Genomic DNA, 22,829 nt, shown 5'->3' with positions numbered 1-22,829 from the left:
CCCTTATGCAAGCTGTTATTCGGCTTGGCATTGACTGGCAGAATTCTTGGATGTCGTCCTGGAGGATATCGTGTCAAATTCTGTCCAGTTGGCGCTTTAGATCGTCCGAATACCGAGATGATCCTCAAACCTTGTCCATAATGCTTCAAACTTTCTCAACTGGGGAGAGACCCGACGACCTTGCTCGCCAAGGTAGGGTTTGGCAAGTACGACGACAAGCTGTAGAAACTATAGTCGTCTGCGGGCGGGTAATACCTTGCTGAAATGTAACCTCAGCATGGCTTACCAATAAGGGCAACAAAAGGGGGCGAAGAGTACCGTCGACGTACCGCTGTGCTGTAAGGATGACGCGGAAGACAGCCAAAGGGATCATGCTGTGAAGTGAAACGGCACTCCAGACTATCACTCCTGGTTGTCAGGTCGTATTGCGGCTGAGCCGTAGGGAAGCCAGAAAATCTGCTAAGACTCAGTCTAGATACAGTGGGAGTCAGCGAAGCGAAGTGGAAAGATGATGAGGATTTCTGGTCGGATAAGTATAGGTTAATATGAACAGCAGCAGAAAATGGTATAACAGGAGAAGGATTCGTTATGAACAGGAATGTAAGGCACAGAATGAGTCACTGCGAAGAATTCAGTGTTAAGGCAGTCCTCGTCAGAATCGACAGCAAGCCAACACCGACGACGATAGTTCAGGTATACATGCCGAAGTCGCAAGCGGTAGATGAAGAGATACAGAAAATGTATGAGGATATTGAATGGGTATTTCAGTACGTTAAGGGAGATGAAAATCAAATAGCCATGGGGGACATGAATGCAGATGTAGAGGAAGGAGACGAAGAAAGGGTTACTGGACAATATGGTCTTGGTACAAGGAGTGAGAGAGCAAAACGACTAATTGAGTTCCGGAAAAATTCCAGCTAATTATAGCGAATACTCTGTTCAAGAATGATAAGAGGAGGAGGTATAGTTGGAAAAGGTCGGGAGATACGGGAAGATTTCAGATAACATCATCGTCAGGTAGAGATTCTGAAATCAGATACTAGATTGTAAGATGTAACCAGGAGGAGATATAGACTCAGATCACAGTTTAGTAGTGATAACGAGTAGGCTGAAGTTTAAGAGACATGTCAGGAAGAATCAATGCACAAAGAAGTACTAAGGATGGAGGGATATGAGCGAAGATCTTCAAGGCTATAGAGAGACAAGGAATACCTCAGCACGTAGTTCAGTTGAAGAGGAGTGGACCTCTCTGAAAAGGATAATCACAGAAGCTGGAATGAAAAACATATGTACAAATAAGGTAACTGCGAAGAAAACATGGGTAACAGGAGAAATACTAGAGTTTATCGATGAAAGAAGGAAGTACAAAAATCTTTGATGAAATTCAGGAACACAGAAATGTAAGTCACTTTGGTATGAAATAAATAGGAACTGTCAGAAAGCTAAGGCTAAATGGCTGCATGAAATATGTGAAGTAATAAAAAAAAATGTCGCCAGGACTGATTCAGCATATAGAAAAGTTAAAAGAACTTTCGGTGAAATTAAAAGCAAGGGTGGTAATATTAGGAGTGCAATGGTAGTTCCACTGTTACATTCAGAGGAAAGAGCTGATGGGTGGAAAGAGTGCACTGAAGGACTCTATATGGCTGAAGACTTATTTGAGGTCGTGATACAAGAAGAGGCAGTAGCCGATATAGGAGAGATATAGAACCCAGTATTAGAATCAGACTTTAAAAAATATTTGGAGAACTTAAGATCAAACAAGACAGAAGGGATGGATAACATTACATAAGAATTTCTGAAATTATTGGGGAAGAGGTAACAAAACAACTACTTACGTTTGTGTGTAGAATGTATGAGACTGGCGACATACCACAATTCTGAAGACTGAAGGAGTTGACAAGAGCGATAAATGTCGCACAGTCAGCTTAACAGTCCATGCAACCAAGTTGCTGAGAAAAACAACAAACAGAAGAATGGAAAAGAAAATTGAGAATGCGTTAGAGGACGATCAGTGCGGCTTCAGGAAAGATAAAGGCACCAGAGAGGCAATTATGAAGGTGCGGCTGATAATGGAAGTAAGACTAAAGACACTTTAATACGATTTGTCTACCTGGAGAAAGCATTCGAAAATGTAAAATGGTGCAAGATTTTCGAAATTCTGAGAAAAATATGGGTACACTATTGGAAAAGAAGGGTAATACAAACTAATTACAAGAGACGAGAGGGAACAATGAGAGTGGAAGACCAAGAACAAAGTGCTCGCCTTAAAAAGTTTGTAAGACACGGATGTAGTCCTTTGTCTCTTCTATTCCGTCTATACACTGAAGAAGCAATGACGGAAATAAAACTAGGGTTCAAGAGTGGAATTAAAATTATGGATGAAAAGACATCAAGGACAAGATTCGCTAATGACATTGCTATCCTCAGTGAAAGTGAAAAGTATTACAGGACCTGCTGAAAGGAATGAACAGTCTAAATAAGTACAGAATGTGAATTGAGAGTAAACAGAAGAAAGACGAAAGTAATCACAAATAGCAGAAATGAGAAATTTAACATTGGGATTGGTGATCAAGAAACGGATGAAGCCAAAGAATTCTGCTAGCTAGACAGCAAAATAACCCATTGCGAACGGAGCAAGGATGAAATCAAAAGCAGACTTGCACTAGCAAAGAGGGCATTCTGACCAACAGGAATCTACTGGTATGAAACACAGGACTTAATTTGAGAGGAAATTTCTGAGAAAGTAAGTTTGGAGCACAACATTGTGTGGTAAGGAAACAGAAGAGAGTCGAAGCATTTAAGATGTGATGCTCCAGGAGAATGTCGAAAATTAGCTGGACTTCCCGCAGAATCGGCAAGGAATGAAATATATGGAAACATTGACAAAAAGAAGGGACAGGATGGTAGGACGTCTCTTAAGACGTCACGGAATAACTTCCATGGTACTAGAGGGAGCTGTAGAAGATGAAGTTTGTAGAGGAAGACAGAGATTGGAATACACGCAGCAAATAATTGAGGACGTAGGTTGCAAGTGCTACTCTGAGATGAAGAGGTTGGTGCAGGAGAGGAACCCGTGGAGAGGCGCAGCAAACCAGTCAAAAGCCTGGCGACTAAAAACTGTCTCCAGACACGTCTTCACTGGTGTCGGGGCCCAATACGACGAAACCGGACTCATCACTTAAGGCAGTTCTTCTCTTGTCTATGATATTCTAAGCTGAAGAAATCCTTGAAAGATTCTTAATTCAAAAGAATACTGGAATACGATTTCTTGTAGACTGTGATATGATTAGAGATAACGCGAAAACTCACAAGGACAAGTTCCTACCGGTGTATAAAGCGAAAAATAAACGCTCCAGGCACGTCCTCTCAGCTAACACTTATTTCTGTAAACTTCCGAGCAGTGTTCGGAGTTTATATCTCGCTTAGGAAGAGATTTTATTGTAACTACACTGATGTTTGTTGTACGAGTGCTAAGTTTTTATGGGAGAAATTTTTAGTTTTTTTTATCTTTGTAGCCTGGTAATGCACACTTACAAACTATTCTTTTTGTATTACTTTAATTAACTGAAAGGCAACACCTCCAAATTTTTATGTGAATACTCTTAAAATTTTTTGAATAAAATAAACGTTATTAACACTATCTTTTTGTTCTTGGCGTCTACGTACTTGTTTCTCAACATAGGCACCCTGGTGACGGGCACATTACTCCCAACGAGAAACAAGTTTGTTGATGAGATCAGAGGAAAATGTTTGACTTTGTTGACAGAACCACGACCTCAACTCTGTTTGCACTCTTTCTTCAATATCAAAGTGGAGTCCTCGAAGGTGTTCTTTAATTTTTGGAAACAGATGAAATTCGGATGAGGCCAAGTTGGAGGATGATCCTGACAGTGAACGCTAGGCGTCAGATTGTTGCAGATGTTGCAGAATATGTGTGTGGCCTGGAATTGTCACGCTGAAGGAGGGGCTGTTCCATGTGTGGACGAACTGTTGCAATTCGAAACCCGATTGCAGAACGGTATTGCAGAACGATGATTCTCACTTACCGACGTAGTTACATCAGACACTGCCATGTTACGCGCTACATATAGGAGCTCTGTAGCGGCAGGGGGTTGCAAATAGGTAGATATGAAGCATAAAGTTGTAGAATGTTAATACTGTTTGTTTTATTTAAAAAGCATTCAGAGCTTATAAAAAAAAATCTGAGGCATTACTTTTCAGCACGCTCTAGTACAAATCTGATGATGACAATAGCCTGAACATCGTAATACGATGAGGTGACAAACGCATGGGACAGGAACACGCACATATCAAAACGGCGGCAGTGTCACGTACAGAAGGCATAAAAGGGCAATGCATTGTCGGAGCTGTCATATGAAGTCAGGTGCTTAATGTGAAAAGCTGCTCACGGAGTTTCATTCAAACAACGATGGGATTTTCATGGTGGTACAGTTTTTCGCGACTTGTTTGATGAACATCCTGGAAAATTCGAGCGAATGACTTGGCTACCCAGATGAATAACATCGAACATTCATAGGACATCATCGACAGGTCAGTTCGTGCACAAAATCCTGCGCTGGCAGAACTTTCGCAATTATGGCCGGCTATATAAGCAGTATGGCTCAGTATTTCTGCATGGGACTTCCGACGACTTGTTGAGTCCATGCCACGTCGAGTTGCTGCCTAACGCTTGGCAAAAGGGGGCCCCACGCGATATTAGGAGGTATCAGAGGACTTTTGTCACCTCAGTGTATTTCACACATAGTACTCCCGTATCACTACTGAATTTTGCCCGGCAGTTTCGCTTTCAAACATATCTGTGTTTACGATGTCATATTTCCTGAACTTTGTGTCGTACAATGATATTATTTTGGAAATAAATTAGGCGGAATGCGTGAATACCGTTTACGAAGTGTCTCGCGACTACAGTTAGAATCTGTAGATTAAAAGGTCATGCCTTATGCAGCAGTTTTACCGCATGAACAGCGAAAATGTAGTAGCCATAAACTTGTTTCGTTTCATAATTTTGTCGAGGCTGTCAGACATTAAAAGTTCGGTAAAGGTTGGAAATTATGTATGAAGTTTGTTCCAAGTCGCCGGCCGAAGTGGCCGTGCGGTTAAAGGCGCTGCAGTCTGGGACCGCAAGAACGCTACGGTCGCAGGTTCGAATCCTGCCTCGGGCATGGATTTTTGTGATGTCCTTAGGTTAGTTAGGTTTAACTAGTTCTAAGTTCTAGGGGACTAATGACCTCAGCAGTTGAGGCCCATAGTGCTCGGAGCCATTTGAACCATTTTTTTTTTCCAAGTCACTAAGTGCTCTCATCCTCAGATACTGGATGAAGGAAGTCTCGATATCCGCTCGCCGTGGGCTCTCCCCATCCCTCTGGTGGGTAGGTGATTCTTACCCTCTCAGCGATTCTTTCCAGATAGAAAGTGATGCGTGTACCAAGTTTGTTGAAATCGGTCCGTGGTTTAGGAGGGGAAGTTCAACAAACATACTTACATACCTAGAGAGATTTTTATAATATGTATGAGTATAATCGCTTCTACTGAAATGGTCTTCTCTGGGAGATGACGATCACGAGGTGGCGCAGTGGTTAACACACTGGACGAGAATTCTGGGGAACGACGGTTCAGACCGGTGTCCGGCAATCCAGACTTAGGTTTTCCGTGATTTCCATAAGTCGCTCCAGGCAAAAGGACACGGCCGATTTCCTTCCCCATCTTTGACACCATACGAGCATGTGCTCCATCTCTGATGACCTCGGTGTCGATGGGACGTTAAACCCAGTCTTCCTTCCTTCGTTATACGACCTCCATGACCTTGCATCCTCCCCCTCTTTCCGTTTACACTCTTGGAAATTGAAATAAGAACACCGTGAATTCATTGTCCCAGGAAGGGGAAACTTTATTGACACATTCCTGGGGTCAGATACATCACATGATCACACTGACAGAACCACAGGCACGTAGACACAGGCAACAGAGCATGCACCGTGTCGGCACTAGTACAGTGTATATCCACCTTTCGCAGCAATGCAGGCTGCTATTCTCCCATGGAGACGATCGTAGAGATGCTGGATGTAGTCCTGTGGAACGGCTTGCCATGCCATTTCCACCTGGCGCCTCAGTTGGACCAGCGTTCGTGCTGGACGTGCAGACCGCGTGAGACGACGCTTCATCCAGTCCCAAACATGCTCAATGGGGGACAGATCCGGAGATCTTGCTGGCCAGGGTAGCTGACTTACACCTTCTAGAGCACGTTGGGTGGCACGGGATACATGCGGACGTGCATTGTCCTGTTGGAACAGCAAGTTCCCTTGCCGGTCTAGGAATGGTAGAACGATGGGTTCGATGACGGTTTGGATGTACCGTGCACTATTCAGTGTCCCCTCGACGATCACCAGTGGTGTACGGCCAGTGTAGGAGATCGCTCCCCACACCATGATGCCGGGTGTTGGCCCTGTGTGCCTCGGTCGTATGCAGTCCTGATTGTGGCGCTCACCTGCATGGCGCCAAACACGCATACGACCATCATTGGCACCAAGGCAGAAGCGACTCTCATCGCTGAAGACGACACGTCTCCATTCGTCCCTCCATTCACGCCTGTCGCGACACCACTGGAGGCGGGCTGCACGATGTTGGGGCGTGAGCGGAAGACGGCCTAACGGTGTGCGGGACCGTAGCCCAGCTTCATGGAGACGGTTGCGAATGGTCCTCGCCGATACCCCAGGAGCAACAGTGTCCCTAATTTGCTGGGAAGTGGCGGTGCGGTCCCCTACGGCACTGCGTAGGATCCTACGGTCTTGGCGTGCATCCGTGCGTCGCTGCGGTCCGGTCCCAGGTCGACGGGCACGTGCACCTTCCGCCGACCACTGGCGACAACATCGATGTACTGTGGAGACCTCACGCCCCACGTGTTGAGCAATTCGGCGGTACGTCCACCCGGCCTCCCGCATGCCCACTATACGCCCTCGCTCAAAGTCCGTCAACTGCACATACGGTTCACGTCCACGCTGTCGCGGCATGCTACCAGTGTTAAAGACTGCGATGGAGCTCCGTATGCCACGGCAAACTGGCTGACACTGACGGCGGCGGTGCACAAATGCTGCGCAGCTAGCGCCATTCGACGGCCAACACCGCGGTTCCTGGTGTGTCCGCTGTGCCGTGCGTGTGATCATTGCTGGTACAGCCCTCTCGCAGTGTGCAAGTATGGTGGGTCTGACACACCGGTGTCAATGTGTTCTTTTTTCCATTTCCAGGAGTGTATATTCGCGCCTGTGTGCTGCTTCAGTGTACAAATCAAACCTGCCCCTGTTCGGTCACGGTTTCTCTAACAAGGCGATTTTACGAACTGGCGTCCTCAACTTCCTCCATACGTAATAAGACTCGATAATTAGTGTCCGGGCATCTATTTCCAAAATCAGTACTATGAAATTATCGAAAATACACGAAAATTTTTTTGAAGATAAGACGAGTTCTGAGCGCTCTAAAACACAAAACATTCGTAGATAATTGCTGGTAGCTTCTAGAGAGCAGTCTACATCTACTGCACAGAAATAGGCTACTTGGGAGAGGACACAGTGATGCAGTCGTCTGAAAGAATATACCAACAATTAATCTGATGCGCTCCTAAGTAACGAAAATTGGGTGGATCTATTTCTTTTATAAAAGGTTTGAACAAATCATACGCATTGTTACCATAACTATCACATGTTCATCTTCTTGTAACACACACGAAATTCTTTTTTTTAGAAAGAAACATAAATCCTGTAGCAGTTGTTGCAATTCCGCTGTTTAATTTCTCTGATTTACGTTTTAAAACACTTCAAACAATATATAACACTGCATAAAGACAATCTTCTGAAAGGTGGGCTAAAACCATTTTATGTGGTCTAAAAAACAGGTTTCTATGGGTACAGAATATTCAGTGGTACAGTTGGCCTTCTTATCGTACTACTATTATCATTAATTTATTGTTTGATGTAAATAATATGAAGGATAAGCTGATGATGTGCATCAACATTTGTAAAAACGTTGCTATTCTTGTATTTCAGTTTAGTAAAAGATTTAGCTTAAGAGAAGTAGCTGGGTATGTAATATACGAGTGAGTTAATCGTACAGTCCTCGGCTTGAATCTTATTTATTAAGAAATGGAAATCTCAACACGTATTGAATCTCAAGTTTTTAATAAAATTAGCACCTACTTATTTTTAATTAGTAACCACAAGAAATACGAATACCAATATTTGCAATATACTAATTGATTTTTTAATTGTATTCTTATGGAGGTTCACAGTCTCAATGTGTTATGAGAAAGAAAATATAGTCCAAGGAGGCTGTATTTTGTTTACTATCCGTGCAATTGGCTAACTTCAACTGTGGGTAATTTTCAGGCACGTTGAAACATTAGTTTGTGTATCAATTGTCAACAAAGGTCTTGCATATCTTCAGATGATCGCAGCTTGTAGAAATTTAATGTTGAACTGGAATCACTCGTTCAATTTTGCCATTTTTGTAAACATCCATTAACAGTAAGTAATTTTACCTCAGTCCATATTTGGCAAAGTTTCTAAATTTTTTTTGTGAGGATCCACAGGCTCAGCGCGATTTCAGAATGTAAACATGCTTCATGTAAGCCGCAAGACCCCCAGAAAAATAATTTTTTAAAAATCTTTCGCACATATAGAACGGGGTTAAATTATATACTATCAACAGATGTTCGCAACATGGTAAAGTTGAACGAATGTGTGCGATTCAACAAAAAATGTCTACAAGCTGCGGTCATCCCAAGACATACGAGAGCTTGTAGATAATTGATGTACAAACCACAGTCAACATTTTGGAACGGATTACTGTTGCTTGTAAACGACACTCGGTTAAAACTGCCCAACTGCACGGCTAATAAACAGAACACAGCCTCCTTGGACCATGATTTCATCCTCAAAGCATTGAAATTAGATAAAAAACGCGGAAAATCAAATATAAAATTAAACGTATTGTTATTTTGAAAGGTATTGATGTGCAGAATAAATTTTTTCATTTAAAATGTGGCGTTTCATGTCAGTGTCCAGTTTCAGTTTATTCTCATATAGCTAATAATTAAAAGTAAAAAGAAATTATTTTTATTAAAATTATGAATCAATTTTAAAATTAATGTTTCCATTTGAAAATTAATGTAAGATTGAAACAAAATTTGAAAATGTTGCTAGTGGAAGCAACAACTTCTTGATTGTAAGAATTGTACGCTACACACTCAACTACTGGCAGCTATGTTAACGAATTCGAATTTTTTTGTTTTTATAATTAGGAAACTGTTGCGGGGCCACTGACCTCCAAATGCCACGAGGAAAAAATATTAGAGGTCTAGTCCGTAAAGCCCCGCTCTAAACTCACTCCAGAGTCACATGAAAGCCGTACAGGTTTAAGGTTTGGTACTGACCCCAATGACGTCCCCGTAGAAGATGCTGAAGATGGGGAAGCCGACGGCCACGACGAGCGCGCTAAGCGTCCCCGTGGCCAGCAGGCGCCACTCCGGGGCGCTGAGGCGCAGCACGGGCAGCACGCCCGCGCGACGCACCCCCACCCCCTCCGCCCCATCCCCTTCATCCTCTTCCGTATTTTCCGACACGTCAGCTGCCGACCCCCTGCGGCCCACCACCGAGGAGCCGTCGCATTGCTCACTCTGCAGCCGCTCCAGGACCGGACGATCTTCTACAATTGTCAGTCTCATACAGAACGAATATTATCAGCTTTTGGAATGCTTTATTATTGACAACTTAACATAGTTTACTACTTGAAAGCAGAGACATAAATAGATTTTATGCTACTCGATGCCACAGGGCTAATATTGTCAGATAACCCGTTTTAAATCAATTTCCAGTACCTAGTCATAGGGGCTGAAACGAGTTATAATGAAAAACTTAGTAGTAGCTCTGGCTGGGGAACTGAACATGTTTATAAACACATACGAGCTGTGGGGGCCACCTTCACGAAATATATTAAACATCGCAACTAAAACAGGGAATAAGAAATTATTGAACATTCGGATAAGGAATAGGGTAAGCTCGCGGGGCAGTGACTGAATACGCACAATTTTAGAAAATCGATTCTCCAGTAGAAGTTAACTGCAGACAAGAAGGTGCTGCCATCTCCAGATAATAATCGTCTGTACTTGATGTATTATACAAACACTTATCAGACTGCCAGTCTACTGTCGTGTTCTAAATTCCTCATAACAAATACTAGTTGAAGGTAAGCGGAACAGAAACTTTTGCTTTCTAATATTATGTTTCTTTAAATTTAGTTTAATTAGTTAACCGTTGCTCCGATTATGTGTTCGTTTGTGGTGGAATTTAAATCGGAGATCTCAAATGAGATTATGTTGCTTTTCCATCCAATGGAAAACGGTTTCCGTGCTACCAACCTCTGTAGCACTTACTTTCTGGGTGAGTAGGGGCACTAAATAAAAGCTGAATAGAGAGAACACATTTTGCTGATTTATTTTTTACTATTTTTCACAGGTGGGTTATGATAAACATAGTCGGACTGAACATGATGTTCACGAAGCTATTGCTGCAAGGGTGGAGCACATGGCATCCTACAGAACTATTTGGGGAGCATCGTTCACGTCTTCACCATCGTCTACAAAGTGGTAATGATGGTAAGCTGAAGATGAATGGTGGACAAATTATGTTCACCGCCGAACAAGAAAAAGCTTAGGTTGTCAGCTTGTGTGTCTGTTGTAAGAAAAGCTGATTTATTCTTCGGAGAGCAAAATGGAATCTAACTTCAAGTTTTCGAGGCAACATCAAATGGCAGGAAATGATTGGCTATTTGCTTTTCGTAAGGGCAATCCTGAAATAACATACAGGAAGGTTGAAGGGCTCTCCTCATATCGTTGCAATAAGCACGACATTGAGCAATGTCTTACTTTATTGAATAAAACCATGGAAGAATTTAATTTACGTGGTAAGCCACAATTGATTTATAACTTTGATGAATCAGTCTGCTAAATTAATAATAAATCAAACAAGAAAATGTTTGCGGCAAAAGGATGCAAAGCTGTTTCATTCGTATTCTTGCGTAGAGAGGGGTGCCTGCACGAATGCTGTTGAAAATTTAATTCCACCAGTAGCAATATTTAAAGGCCTGACAATTTCCCTAGTGACTCATTGGCGACAATAGCAGACTCAGTTTGAATAAATGAAGGTGGCTTTTTTAAACGGTTGCTTCATTTTCAAATCTTAGGGTCCTGGAAGATGTCTCTTACTACTGGGTGGACATACTTCTCATAAAAGTTTACAGGTATTGGGGTTTTGCGAGGAAAATTACGTGCACATAATGTGTTTACCTAGTCACACAACTCTTCGACTTCAGCCGTTAGATAGGTCAATTTTCAAACCTCTGAAGTCCTATTATGACATTGAGAGTAATATTTTCATGAGAAACGATCAAAGGGAAGAAAAATTAACAAATTTCAAAGCATCCTTGTTGAAAGCAACGACAACTGCTACTGGTGAGAGTGGATTCAGAACAACAGGGGTTTATCCATTAAATGCAAATGTTTTCTCTGCACGTGAGTTTCGTCCTGGTTGCAACTCAAGAAATCGGCACCAAAAACCAGACGGAATCCAAGTCACCTTCTGTATCTTTCCGTGATCTTCTTCCACCTACGAAGAAACAATGGACCGCCGTCCATCGACAAGGAAGCTACAAGCAGTTCTCTTAACGTCTCCAGAAGATATGGCTGCAGTAAGAGGAGAAAAAAAGTGAAAATCAGGAACGGAAAGTGGACTAGAAAAGGAGGGGGAGAATACTTACAGAATCATCATCCCCAGAATCAGAGGAACAAGATACAATGTGTGCATTTTGTTGTGTGAAATACGGTGTCCCCTTACCATCAAAACTGGAAGGCTGGATACAGTGCCAAGGAAGGGAAAAAGGAGTGGTACATGAAAAGTGCGTAGGGGCTGAGGGAAGGAAAAAGTTAGGTGTTTTTAAGAAATGATATTCAGAAGTGCAGAAGTTATCCTGAAACATTCAGTGTACCCCCTTAATAAATATTTGGAGTCTACGACACTTAAAATAAGAAACGCTATTGTAACACTATTCCCATTCAGATAAGTGACTGTCGCCATTAATCCTCAGTGGCATGGATAAATAGGGACATGTGGTACCTAACTATTATCCTTCGTACATTCTTTATGTATCCGATTATAAAGCCCTATAATTTGTTCCTTAAATATAACATTAAAGAAAGAACTGTAAACTTTACAGTTTATACTAATAATGAAACCATTATTTTAATCTTCCAAATTTTTATCCCGACTCACTGAAGCTTACCATATGTTGTCTGATAGGATAGTCTAAAGAGAAACCCCTAACACCGTGTCCTTTTTTACATATGTAATTCAAACGAAACAAGCTTGTCAATTATAACAGAACCGCAAATATCCTGTTAACACAATGCGTTCCCTAATAGCCAAGAATAGATTAGAACAGATTTAACACTATTTGTTACTTCTATGCTCTTCAGTCCAAAGACTGGTTTAATGCACCTCTCCACGCTAGTCTATCCCGTGCAAGTATCCTTATCTCTACATAACTACTACAACCTACATTCATTTCAGACTGCTAAATGTAGTCAATATTTAATCTCGGTCTACAATTTTAACCTCCCGTACCCCCCACATTACCAAAATTAATCACTGTTTGATGCCTCAGAATGGGTACTAAATGGCTCTGAGCACTATGCGACTTAACTTCTGAGGTCATCAGTCGCCTAGAACTTAGAACTAATTAAACCTAACTAACCCAAGGACATCACACACATCCATACCCGAGGCAGGATTCGAACCTGCGACCGTAGTGGCTGCTCGGCTCCAGACTGTAGCGCCTAGAACCACACGGACACTCCGGCCGGCCCAAGATGGGTACTATCCGCCGGTCGCTTCTTTTAGTCAAGTCGAGGCACTAGCTTCTATTCTTCAGTAACTGCTCATCAGTCATCCGATACACCTATAATCTTCTGCAGTCTTCTTTAGCGTCACATTTCAGGAAACCCTAATCGTCGAAATCAGATTAACATTACGCAACAGATATACAACAGGCCACCATTTGAACACCCGATTAAGCAGGGGAATATGGTGCTCAGCGTTGCTATGATGTGGCCATCAAAAGGTGCAAAGTTTTCTCGCTGTTAGAAAGGGAACAGGAGCAAATGTACTTACTCTTTGCTTAGGTGGTTTGTGCACTAAGCCTCTCAGCGACAGCCCATCTTTATTTTAGTTTGTTCTTCCCTTGGTACTTGTCCAAACTTAATATAGATAGAGTAGTCCTTCATGGTGCCTCAAAATCTGCAAAACAAATCTTCTCGGGAAATACATCACTTACAATAATAACTACAACTAATTCGCTAGACGAACGGAGAATATGGTTATTAGAGAACTGTTTGCGCTTTTGCTGTATCGAATTACTTTAAGGTAGAGAAAACTGCGTATCTTGAAGACAGCAAGCAACAGAGTTAAAACTTGCATGAATGTACTACATGTTTAAATATGCAAATTATTTGCATTTCCAGACAACTGTAGAATGTCGGTAGCAGTTACGCCTTCTACATGCTGAATACATGGAAAGTTTACGCACGTAGCTTGAATCAGAAACTGTGTTTGTTTGCTGCAAAACAAGTATCGTGCATACAGACAGAGCGACGACGTCTGAAGACTCACAGTACGTGACCTCTGTTGTGGATCCGCATAATGTGGCAACTGAGAGGCGCACCGATAAAACTGCGCCAAACGACAATGCTAAAGAATGGCACTGTGCTCTCTTTCCATATTAGTTCCGGTCCTGTGGACTGAATCGCTGTTGGGCGATTCCGTATGCGGAATTTCTGAGAAGAAGAGACATTGCCACATCGTATTTGTCATCGTGGTATGGGCCCAGCATCTGAGATGGTACAGTGCTTAATCTAATATTTTACGTGCCGGAACGTACCTCCTCAGCCACGCAATGCCCCCCACCCCTTCCCCCCTCCAACCATAATAATAACAAAATCTGAGTGTGATAAAAATGACAATGAGAAATCATGGCTTTAACAAAATACTGTTCTGAAACTCACATTATTTAAAAAATAATTTCTTATAATCAAAACAATAAAACCATAAGATTTTAGATGAGCGTCTGTCGCTATAGCAGTGCCACTCTGATCCCTAGTTCTGTTCGATACACATCGGCACAAGTCAGTGTTCTTCACGGCTATGACGTCATGTTTTCAACTACTACCAGCTGCAACGTTCAGACAGTTGCTTTGTAGTTGCTCATGAATGTGTGTCCATTATTAATTATTAAACCATTTAGTGATGTATGACGATAAATTTATTCATGACCCATCGGGATCACGTACAATTCAGACTTCCCGAAGAGCCGGCCGGTGTGGTCGAGCGGTTCTAGGCGCTTCAGTCTGGATCCAAGCGACCGCTACTGTTGCAGGTTCGAATCCTGCATTGGGCATGGATGTGTGTCTTGTCCTTAGGTTAGTTAGGTTTAAGTAGTTCTAAGTTCTAGGGGACTGATGACCTCAGATGTTAAGCCCCACAGTGCTCAGAGCCATTTGAACCATTTTGAACTTCCCGAAGAGTGAGGAAACAGAAAACTCCATGAGACCCTCAGTTATGTGCTTTAAATGTCATTTGTCTTCTGGTCATTGAGTTATATTATACCCGGACTGATGTAAGTTCATATTCGTCACTACAGATAATCAACACATTCGGACACAAAAGTGCCTGTAATACGTCTTCACGTTAATTCCGTGTGCCATAGCAATTGTTCAGTGAGTAGCGCCTCACGTCGCGGCTGCCTTAATCTTCCTCCTCTCGTCCCCACCTCATGTGACAGTGTATGGGGACAGACTGTACATTTTTGTTTGTTTTATTTGGCCTCCACAGTTTGTACTCTGTGTAGCCATCGAAGACACTTGTTTCCATAAATTACGTAGTTATACACAAAAAATAAATAAATGTATATATTGGTGGCAGTCGTAAAGAAAGGACGTGAATGTTACCGATATGTACCGGTCACTACATTGGAATGGAGCTCGACTTGTCTTTGGTATACTGCACGTACATGCACACGCACACACACATGCACATGCACAGGCACAAGCACAGCCACAACCTCACCCCACACCTCTGCCCGCATCACATTGGTTATCCATGGTCACGTTTATTGGTGCCGACACGGAGATAAAGTACAATTCCGTTGCAATTTAATACACGTGTACTATTGTAAATCTCCGGTGTCGACTTGTCCCAGTGAGTTTAAAAAATAGGAAAAGAAGGAAAATTCCCCTGGAGGTACCGGAACGGGCTGAGCTCTGGCGAAAATTATGCCCTGGTGTGACGGTATGGACTGCCATTGAAAGCACAGTACGATCACAAGCACCTCTTGACCTCTTAACTAGTCATTTAGAGTGCAGTTGTAACATTTCTGACGCATTAATGGGCGACGGCCGTTGTTCCTTACCTTTGATATTTTCGTGAATTATCTTTCAACAAGAGAGCGCAACGCCGCATGTTGCCTGTGTTGTACTTGCCTACTTGATACCGGGTTTTTCGGCTGTCGCCATGGCCATCACGTTCTCCAGATCTCTTATTGACTGAAAGCATCTGCCATCACTGAAAGCGTATGGTCATGGGTTGCAAAGAGACAAGAACTTCACCTACCCCCAATCAATACGACCAGTGAACTCTGGCATGTATTTTAGACAGCATAGAATAATGAAGCCATATCTGTCATCCAAACTCAATTCAGTGCGATGCCCAGCTGGGTTAAAGCCACTGGCGTTACTGCAGGTGGTGGCCGAATTTGTGCTGGTTCCCGAAATTTAGGCGATGCCTGGGCCTACGCTATTTACCGAAATGTACTGTTTGTTCACTTCAAGTCTTGATGAAAATTTGTAAAATGCAGCTAGTTAGTACGCTATGCCTGGGGGAACAATACGTTAACTCCGTGGCATACAGTTGCTCCGAGGTGAGCGGATCGCTTACGTGAAAAATTAGCGATCAACGGGGACTCTGTTACAAGAGACGCTAGTGTGAATATGTTTACGATTCTGAAGCTAGTAACTGTCTATTGTTACCGGCCATTTGTAGAACAGATGGGAACTAAACTATTTGACGAGCACAGAATGGGGTAAAGAAGCGACTGGTGAAAGTTTCAGCACGAGTAAAATATTGATGAATTAAAAGGTAGTTCTACCAGTCTTAATTATTTTCAGAAGGTTAACCCGTGGAAAGTGAATTTCTGTCAGGCTTGTATGCAGAACTTCGCACATTTGGTTAGTGACTCTTGCTGGTGATTTTGCAAGCATGGTCAAGGAAATTAGGGAAGTGTTTTTCTGCAGTTGAGAGAAATCTGTTTTACAACTGCACGTCACACAACAAATGCGAACTGAATAGCACCGAATCAGTATCCGAGGATTCTATGTAAGTTTCTATTTACGACCTGTAAATTCATACACGACCGGGGTTCGTCGGCGAACGCTTCTGCTCTACGAGATCGATGGGTTTATAAAGGGCGAGTTTTTCCGCCGTGTACAAACCCTAGGGATTGTTCGATGAGAGGATACGGAACAAAAAAGGTCTAATGAACTTATGTCCGGAAATGAATGGTTTCCATGCTAGAGACCCTTTATTCGTCATACATTGTTACAGAGACTGCGGTCTAATACGCGCTTACCATGCAGCTACAGTTACAGTACGTGCTCAAAATGGTTTCCATGAGCCACAACGCATGCGTGTACGCGCCGTAGCATGTTCTGTCTCTACACCTACATCTACATACATACTCCTCAATCCACCATATGGTGCGTGGCAGAGGGTACCTCGTACCACAACTAGCATCTTCTCTCCCTGTTCCACTCCCAAACAGAACGAGGGAAAAATGACTGCCTATATGCCCCCGTACGAGCCCTAATCTCGCTTATCTTATCTTTGTGGTCTTGCCGCGAAATGTAAGTTGGCGGCAGTAAAATTGTACTGCACTCAGCCTCAAATGCTGGTTCTCTAAATTTCCTCAGTAGCGATTCACGAAAAGAACGCCTCCTTTCCTCTAGAGACTCCCACCCGAGTTCCTGAAGCATTTCCGTAACACACGCGTGATGATCAAACCTACCAGTAACAAATCTTGTAGCCCGCCTCTGCATTGCTTCTATGTCCTCCCTCAATCCGACCTGATAGGGATCCCAAACGCTAAAGCAGTACTCAAGAATAGGTCGTCTTAGTGTTTTATAAGCGGTCTGCTTTACAGATGAACCACATCTTCCCAAAATTCTACCAATGAACCGAAGACGACTATCCGCCTTCCCCACAACTGCCATTACATGCTTCTCCCACTTCATATCGCTCTGCAATGTTACGCCCAAATATTTAATCGACGTGACTGTGTAAAGCGCTACACTACTAATGGAGTATTCAAACATTACGGGATTCTTTTTCCTATTCATCTGCATTAATTTACATTTATCTATATTTAGAGTTAGCTGGCATTCATTACACCAATCACAAATCCTGTCCAAGTCATCTTGTATCCTCCTACAGTCACTCAACGACGACACCTTCCCGTACACCACAGCATCATCAGCAAACAGCCGCACATTGCTATCTACCCCACCCAAAAGATCATTTATGTAGATAGAAAACAACAGCGGACCTACCACACTTCCCTGGGGCACTCCAGATGATACCCTCACCTCCGATGAACGCTCACCATCGAGGACAACGTACTGGGTTCTATTACTTAAGAAGTCTTCGAGCCACTCACATACTTGGGAACCAATCCCATATGCTCGTACCTTAGTTAGGAGTCTGCAGTGCGGCACCGAGTCAAACGCTTTCCGGAAGTCAAGGAATATGGCATCCGTTTGATACCCTTCATCCCTGGTTCGCAAGATATCATGTGAAAAAAGGGCGAGTTGCGTTCCGCTGGAGCGATGCTTTCTAAAGCCGTGCTGATGCATGGACCGCAACTTCTCTGTCTCAAGAAAATTCATTATATTCGAACTGAGAATATGTTCGAGAATCCTGCAACAAACCGATGTTAAGGATATTGGTCTGTAATTTTGAGGATCCGTCCTTCTACCCTTCTAATATACAGGCGTCACCTGCGCTTTTTTCCAGTCGCTCGGGACTTTACGTTGGGCAAGAGATTCGCGATAAATGCGAGCTAAGTAAGGAGCCAATGCAGTAGAGTACTCTCTGTAAAACCGAACTGGAATCCCATCGAGACCTCATACGTTAACATAGGCCAGGCGGCATTCGAGCAGTGCCAAAGGCAGCACGAATACTCCGCTCCAGTGTCTCCACGTCTGGAATGAGCTCTGCATAGACAATACTTTTTGAGAGGGGCCCATAACCAGAAACGCAAGGGTTGAGATCCGATGAACGAGCAGACCATGCAACTGTACCCTCGAGTCCGATCCATCGACTAGAGAAGATACTGTGATGCCTCCGAACGTTAACGGCTGGAGCCTCATCACAATCACATTTTCCTCCAAGTGTGGTGTCCGAGCATTTCGGGTACGTCCTGCATGATTTCCTGCTTCCTGAAATGATCCTGTCTCAGACAAACGGTGAAACACTCTTGCAAAACATTGAATACTGTGGGTGTTGTCGGCGGGGATAGGTCTCCTGACATAACCTTGCTGCCCACCGCCCGTTGCCATTTGCCTTTCCGTAAGTAAACACCATGTCGGCAAGCTCTCGAGTCGAATGCGGAACCATTGTGTACAACCCCGTATCCCGTCCACTACAAAGTGAGTCAGCAATGGAAGTGAACTCGACGCAACATTACCAGTTACTATGGCAGGATGGGGCGCTAGGACATGACATATGATGAACAGTACCACCCTCTGGGAGGAAATCATGCATACTGTAACTGTGGCTGCATAGTACAGCGCGTATTAGACCACAGTCTCTGCAACAATGTGACTGAATAAATGGTCTCTAGCATGGAAACCGTGCATTTCCAGACGTAAGTTCATTAGAACTTTTTTTTCAGTATCCTCTCATCGAACAACCCCTAGAGTTTGTAAACGTAGGAAAAAATCACCCTATATAACTGCACTTTTATTATTGTTGGCAGGTCATCTTTGTAATTAGTACATTATATCACACAGTTTCGTGAAAGACATAACGATTACTGCTTGTGTTTTGCGAGACTTTGACGATAGAATACGGAACCATTAGGTCTTTGTACATTTGTTCTGACTTTGGATAATTATCGAGAATAATTTCACTTACGAGATTAGTTGTTATCAGTGTTGAAGTAGTAGCTCAAGACATTACAGCTACGCATTCTCAGAAACATAAGGTTTAATTATTTCAATCAATCGTTAAGTGCATCTTTAATGAATCACATCATCACATACATACGTACACCAATACAAGCTAGGGTGACTTTTTATGAGTTTAGTAGGATGCTCATACCGGTAAAAACCAAAGAGATGGTCTCACAAGGATAATTGTCGACAACCCTCAGAAAGAAATGCGGTAATGAACCGTGCCGAATGTGTCTGTGTCCTGATGGTCAAACTATGACGTTATCACAGTATTTTCTATAACTGATTATACAATTTTTTCATAAAATAGTCGGCTAAATATTCTTATTTCAGATTTAAAGAATTTAACTATGGTTTCTCTTTTGATTCACGATTTCCAGAAGATTGTTCGTAATGTAGGTCACATTGCTCCTGGGCCTCTCAACTTCAGGAAGGAAGACGATACGGTTTCGCACCGTCGCTGCCGATCAAAGCATATCCATAGCGAACATCGGAAATGTCGCGGTATCTGATCAAATGTATCAGACCACATGTTTCTGGACATTAATAACGTCTGTGTCCACCCTAAGCCTTTATGACGGCTTCAGCACTGCGGGGGGTACTTTCAGTGAAGTGTCAGAATGTCAACGGAGGAATGGCGGCCAGTTCTTCCTCAACGGCCGAAACCAGAAAAGGCAGTGATGTTGGGCGCTGGTGTCTGGAGCGAAGTCGATGTTCTGACTCATTCCAAATGATGTTCCATTGGGAACAGGTCCAAACTCTGGGCGAGCCAGTTCATTTCAGGAATGTTATTGTCCTGAAACCACTGCATCACAGATGCTGCTTTATGAAAGAGTGCATTGTGCTGATATAATCATTCCCTCAGAACTCTTCCTCTACTGTACGCAGTAATCAATACTGTAAAACGTATCCATTTCCTTCTGCGTTTAGCGTTTCCTTAAGCACAATGAGAGATCCACACCTTAACCACGTGTACCACCCCCCTACCGGAGCACCACATTATCCGAATTTAACTGTTGGCACTACACATGATGGCATGTAAAGTTCTCCAGGAGTGAGTCAAACCCAAACGCTTCCAACGAATTGAGAAAGTGTCAAGGATGATACTGCGGATCACTTGTTTCCAGTCTGTCACTGTTCAGTGGCGTCGTTCTTTTCGTCAAGAGTCGCTCAGCATTGACTACAGAAATGGGTTGTTTATCAGGACTTATTCGACTATTGTAAGCCATTCTTTTTTACTTCCAACGCAAAGTAATTGTGCTAGCTAGACTGCTAGTTGATCTTTGGAACTCACAAGTGATTCCTTTCATGCGACTGTTTACAGCCACCCTTTGCAATGCTCAACGGTCCATGCCCATCGGTGCATGAGGTCCGTCTGGTCTTATTTTAGCTGTGGTTGTTCCTTCGCTTTTCAAATTCACATAAACGTCATCAAAGCTTTAGAAGTATTAAAATGCTCCTGATGGATATGTTATTTAGGTGACACACGATGATCAGCCCGAAGCATCGGGACATCAAGCCAGCCTTCCAGGAGCGCCATAACTGTGGACGGGTTGGCATGGTTCCTGTAATCAGCACCGAGAATGGGAACATCTCGCGAATGGCCGAACGATTTCTGCGGCGGAAGAAGAGGATCCGGCCCTGCAATTTGGGCTAGATGTAGCCTGCGAGGTGGATGCAAACGAAGGCTACGCTGACACGTTTACGGGCAATTTTACACCTGTGGCCGATCGAATCGACAACGAGCGTATTCGTGTGGTGGAGGAGTCTCATGGCATGATGCGATCGCGCCACTCTCGGAGGAGGAGGTGGGACGACATTTCTAGCGTCCCACTACGAAGAAATCAGGAGACAATGACGGGATTGACAACGTTCTACCGATGCAATTCCCTCCTGAAACTTACTGGACATTAGCAGACAACTTTAACAACTTCTTGTCGTTCTTTTATTACCCTTCGATGTGGGAATATGCGAAAATGCTAGCTATCCTGAAGAGCAGCAAGGACCACTGGCTGGTGAAGGATTTTTGGCCAGTCAGCCTACTTCCCTTCATGGAAATTTTCGAGAAGCTGTACGCCAATCTTCTCCTATCAGACCTTGATGAAGAAGGCCAGGTACCAGATGAACAGTCTGTCTTCTGGAGGGGCCATTCTAGGTCACAACATGTACTGCATCTGACAGAGAAAGCGCTGAGAACCATGGAGCGTTGCTAATACCTCGAGACATGCTCCTTGACGTTTCCAGAGTCTTCGATTCCGTGTGGTATGACGGTCTAATGTACAAGCTTTCTGTGCAAAGGGTACCGACGTCACATGCTTCTCTCCCACCTCTCCAGAGGAACGATCCACATTTGGACCAAGGAATGGAAATCTGTAAAGTAGCTGTTACGTTCAGGGGTGCCGCAGGAGCCTGTGCTCTGATCCCTGCTGTACTCCCTATGCAAGTCCTGTACTCCCACGGTGGCACACATACAGTTTGTACACGCCTGCACTGTTCATCCACAGCATGAGCGCCAATATCCTTCATTGCCGTCTCCAGTTTGGCTGCTGTTGACTTGGCTATTGGTTCGTGAAATGGAGTTTCAAGTATAATGCTTCTAGAAGCTGAATTCTCGTATTAACGAGAAGGAAGCTGCCTTCTACTTTACTACCTGGCGGGATCCCAGGTGGCCCCATCCCATGTTGCAGGGCAGGATGGGGAAGACTCTTGATCGACATCTGTAGTCACCACTGCACATCCAGGGCACTAAGAGAGGAGCGGTCTACCCTTTCATGAAATCGATGTCGAATCTGACACCACACCTTGATATCAGGCTCTAGCCAGCCCTGGTCAGACCACAGCTGGAGTACAAAGCTTTAGAGTGGAGATATGCTGCTGCCACGCCCATAGCACAGCTCCAGAGTGTATAATCGAGCCCTGATGCTCGCCTTATACAGTCCGTGGGGATACACAACGAGGCAACAACATGAAGACACTGTAATCCAACAGTCTTGTGAGACAGATTTCGGTAGAGTTCGCACCTTTTCTATTAGAGGCCACAACAGTTGGCAAAACTACTCGTCCGGTGCCTGGTATAGTAGGCCGACCATGGTACGAGAGTAATTCACCCTCGCAGCATCAGATGAACTAGAACTGATGCATCCAGCCCACGGGACAATTCAACAACTGAAGAAAAAGTCAGAACCGTCTCATGCGAGAGTCCAAAGAATAGATTGCTTGACCTGCACACAGTCAAGACCATGTGGGCTTCTCATTTCGAGTGCATGCGAAAATGGGGTATCATTCTAGTGACGGTATGGGTCGGAAATCGAGAACTCTACTAACGTAAATGACTTTCTCACAGGGGAGATTGTTAGAGCCTGACAACTGATAATCAGCATCACAGAAACAGTGAAGGTGGTCCAATATTCACAGTTACTGTAGTGAACACATTTCTCGTTGCATCAGCTCGATGTTCGTGTACGGATGCGCCATCGTTTAGCGAACG

The 22,829-nt window shown here is 43.6% G+C and overlaps 1 protein-coding gene across 1 annotated transcript in view; it reads right to left on the bottom strand.

The window, feature by feature from the left end:
• The window catches only part of LOC124788973 (ATP-dependent translocase ABCB1-like), a 131,965-nt gene that overhangs the window by 39,109 nt on the left and 70,027 nt on the right, over positions 1–22,829 (bottom strand). Inside the window, exon 11 of the mRNA XM_047256262.1 lies at positions 9,446–9,717. Coding sequence (XP_047112218.1) covers positions 9,446–9,717 — 272 coding nt within the window. The remainder of the gene's footprint in view (positions 1–9,445; positions 9,718–22,829) is intronic.

This window comes from Schistocerca piceifrons, chromosome 3 (assembly GCF_021461385.2).
Source record: "Schistocerca piceifrons isolate TAMUIC-IGC-003096 chromosome 3, iqSchPice1.1, whole genome shotgun sequence".
NCBI classification, from domain to species: domain Eukaryota; kingdom Metazoa; phylum Arthropoda; class Insecta; order Orthoptera; family Acrididae; genus Schistocerca; species Schistocerca piceifrons.
Note: the sequence above shows the minus strand (reverse complement) of the source record. Positions and strands in the feature narration are given on the sequence as shown.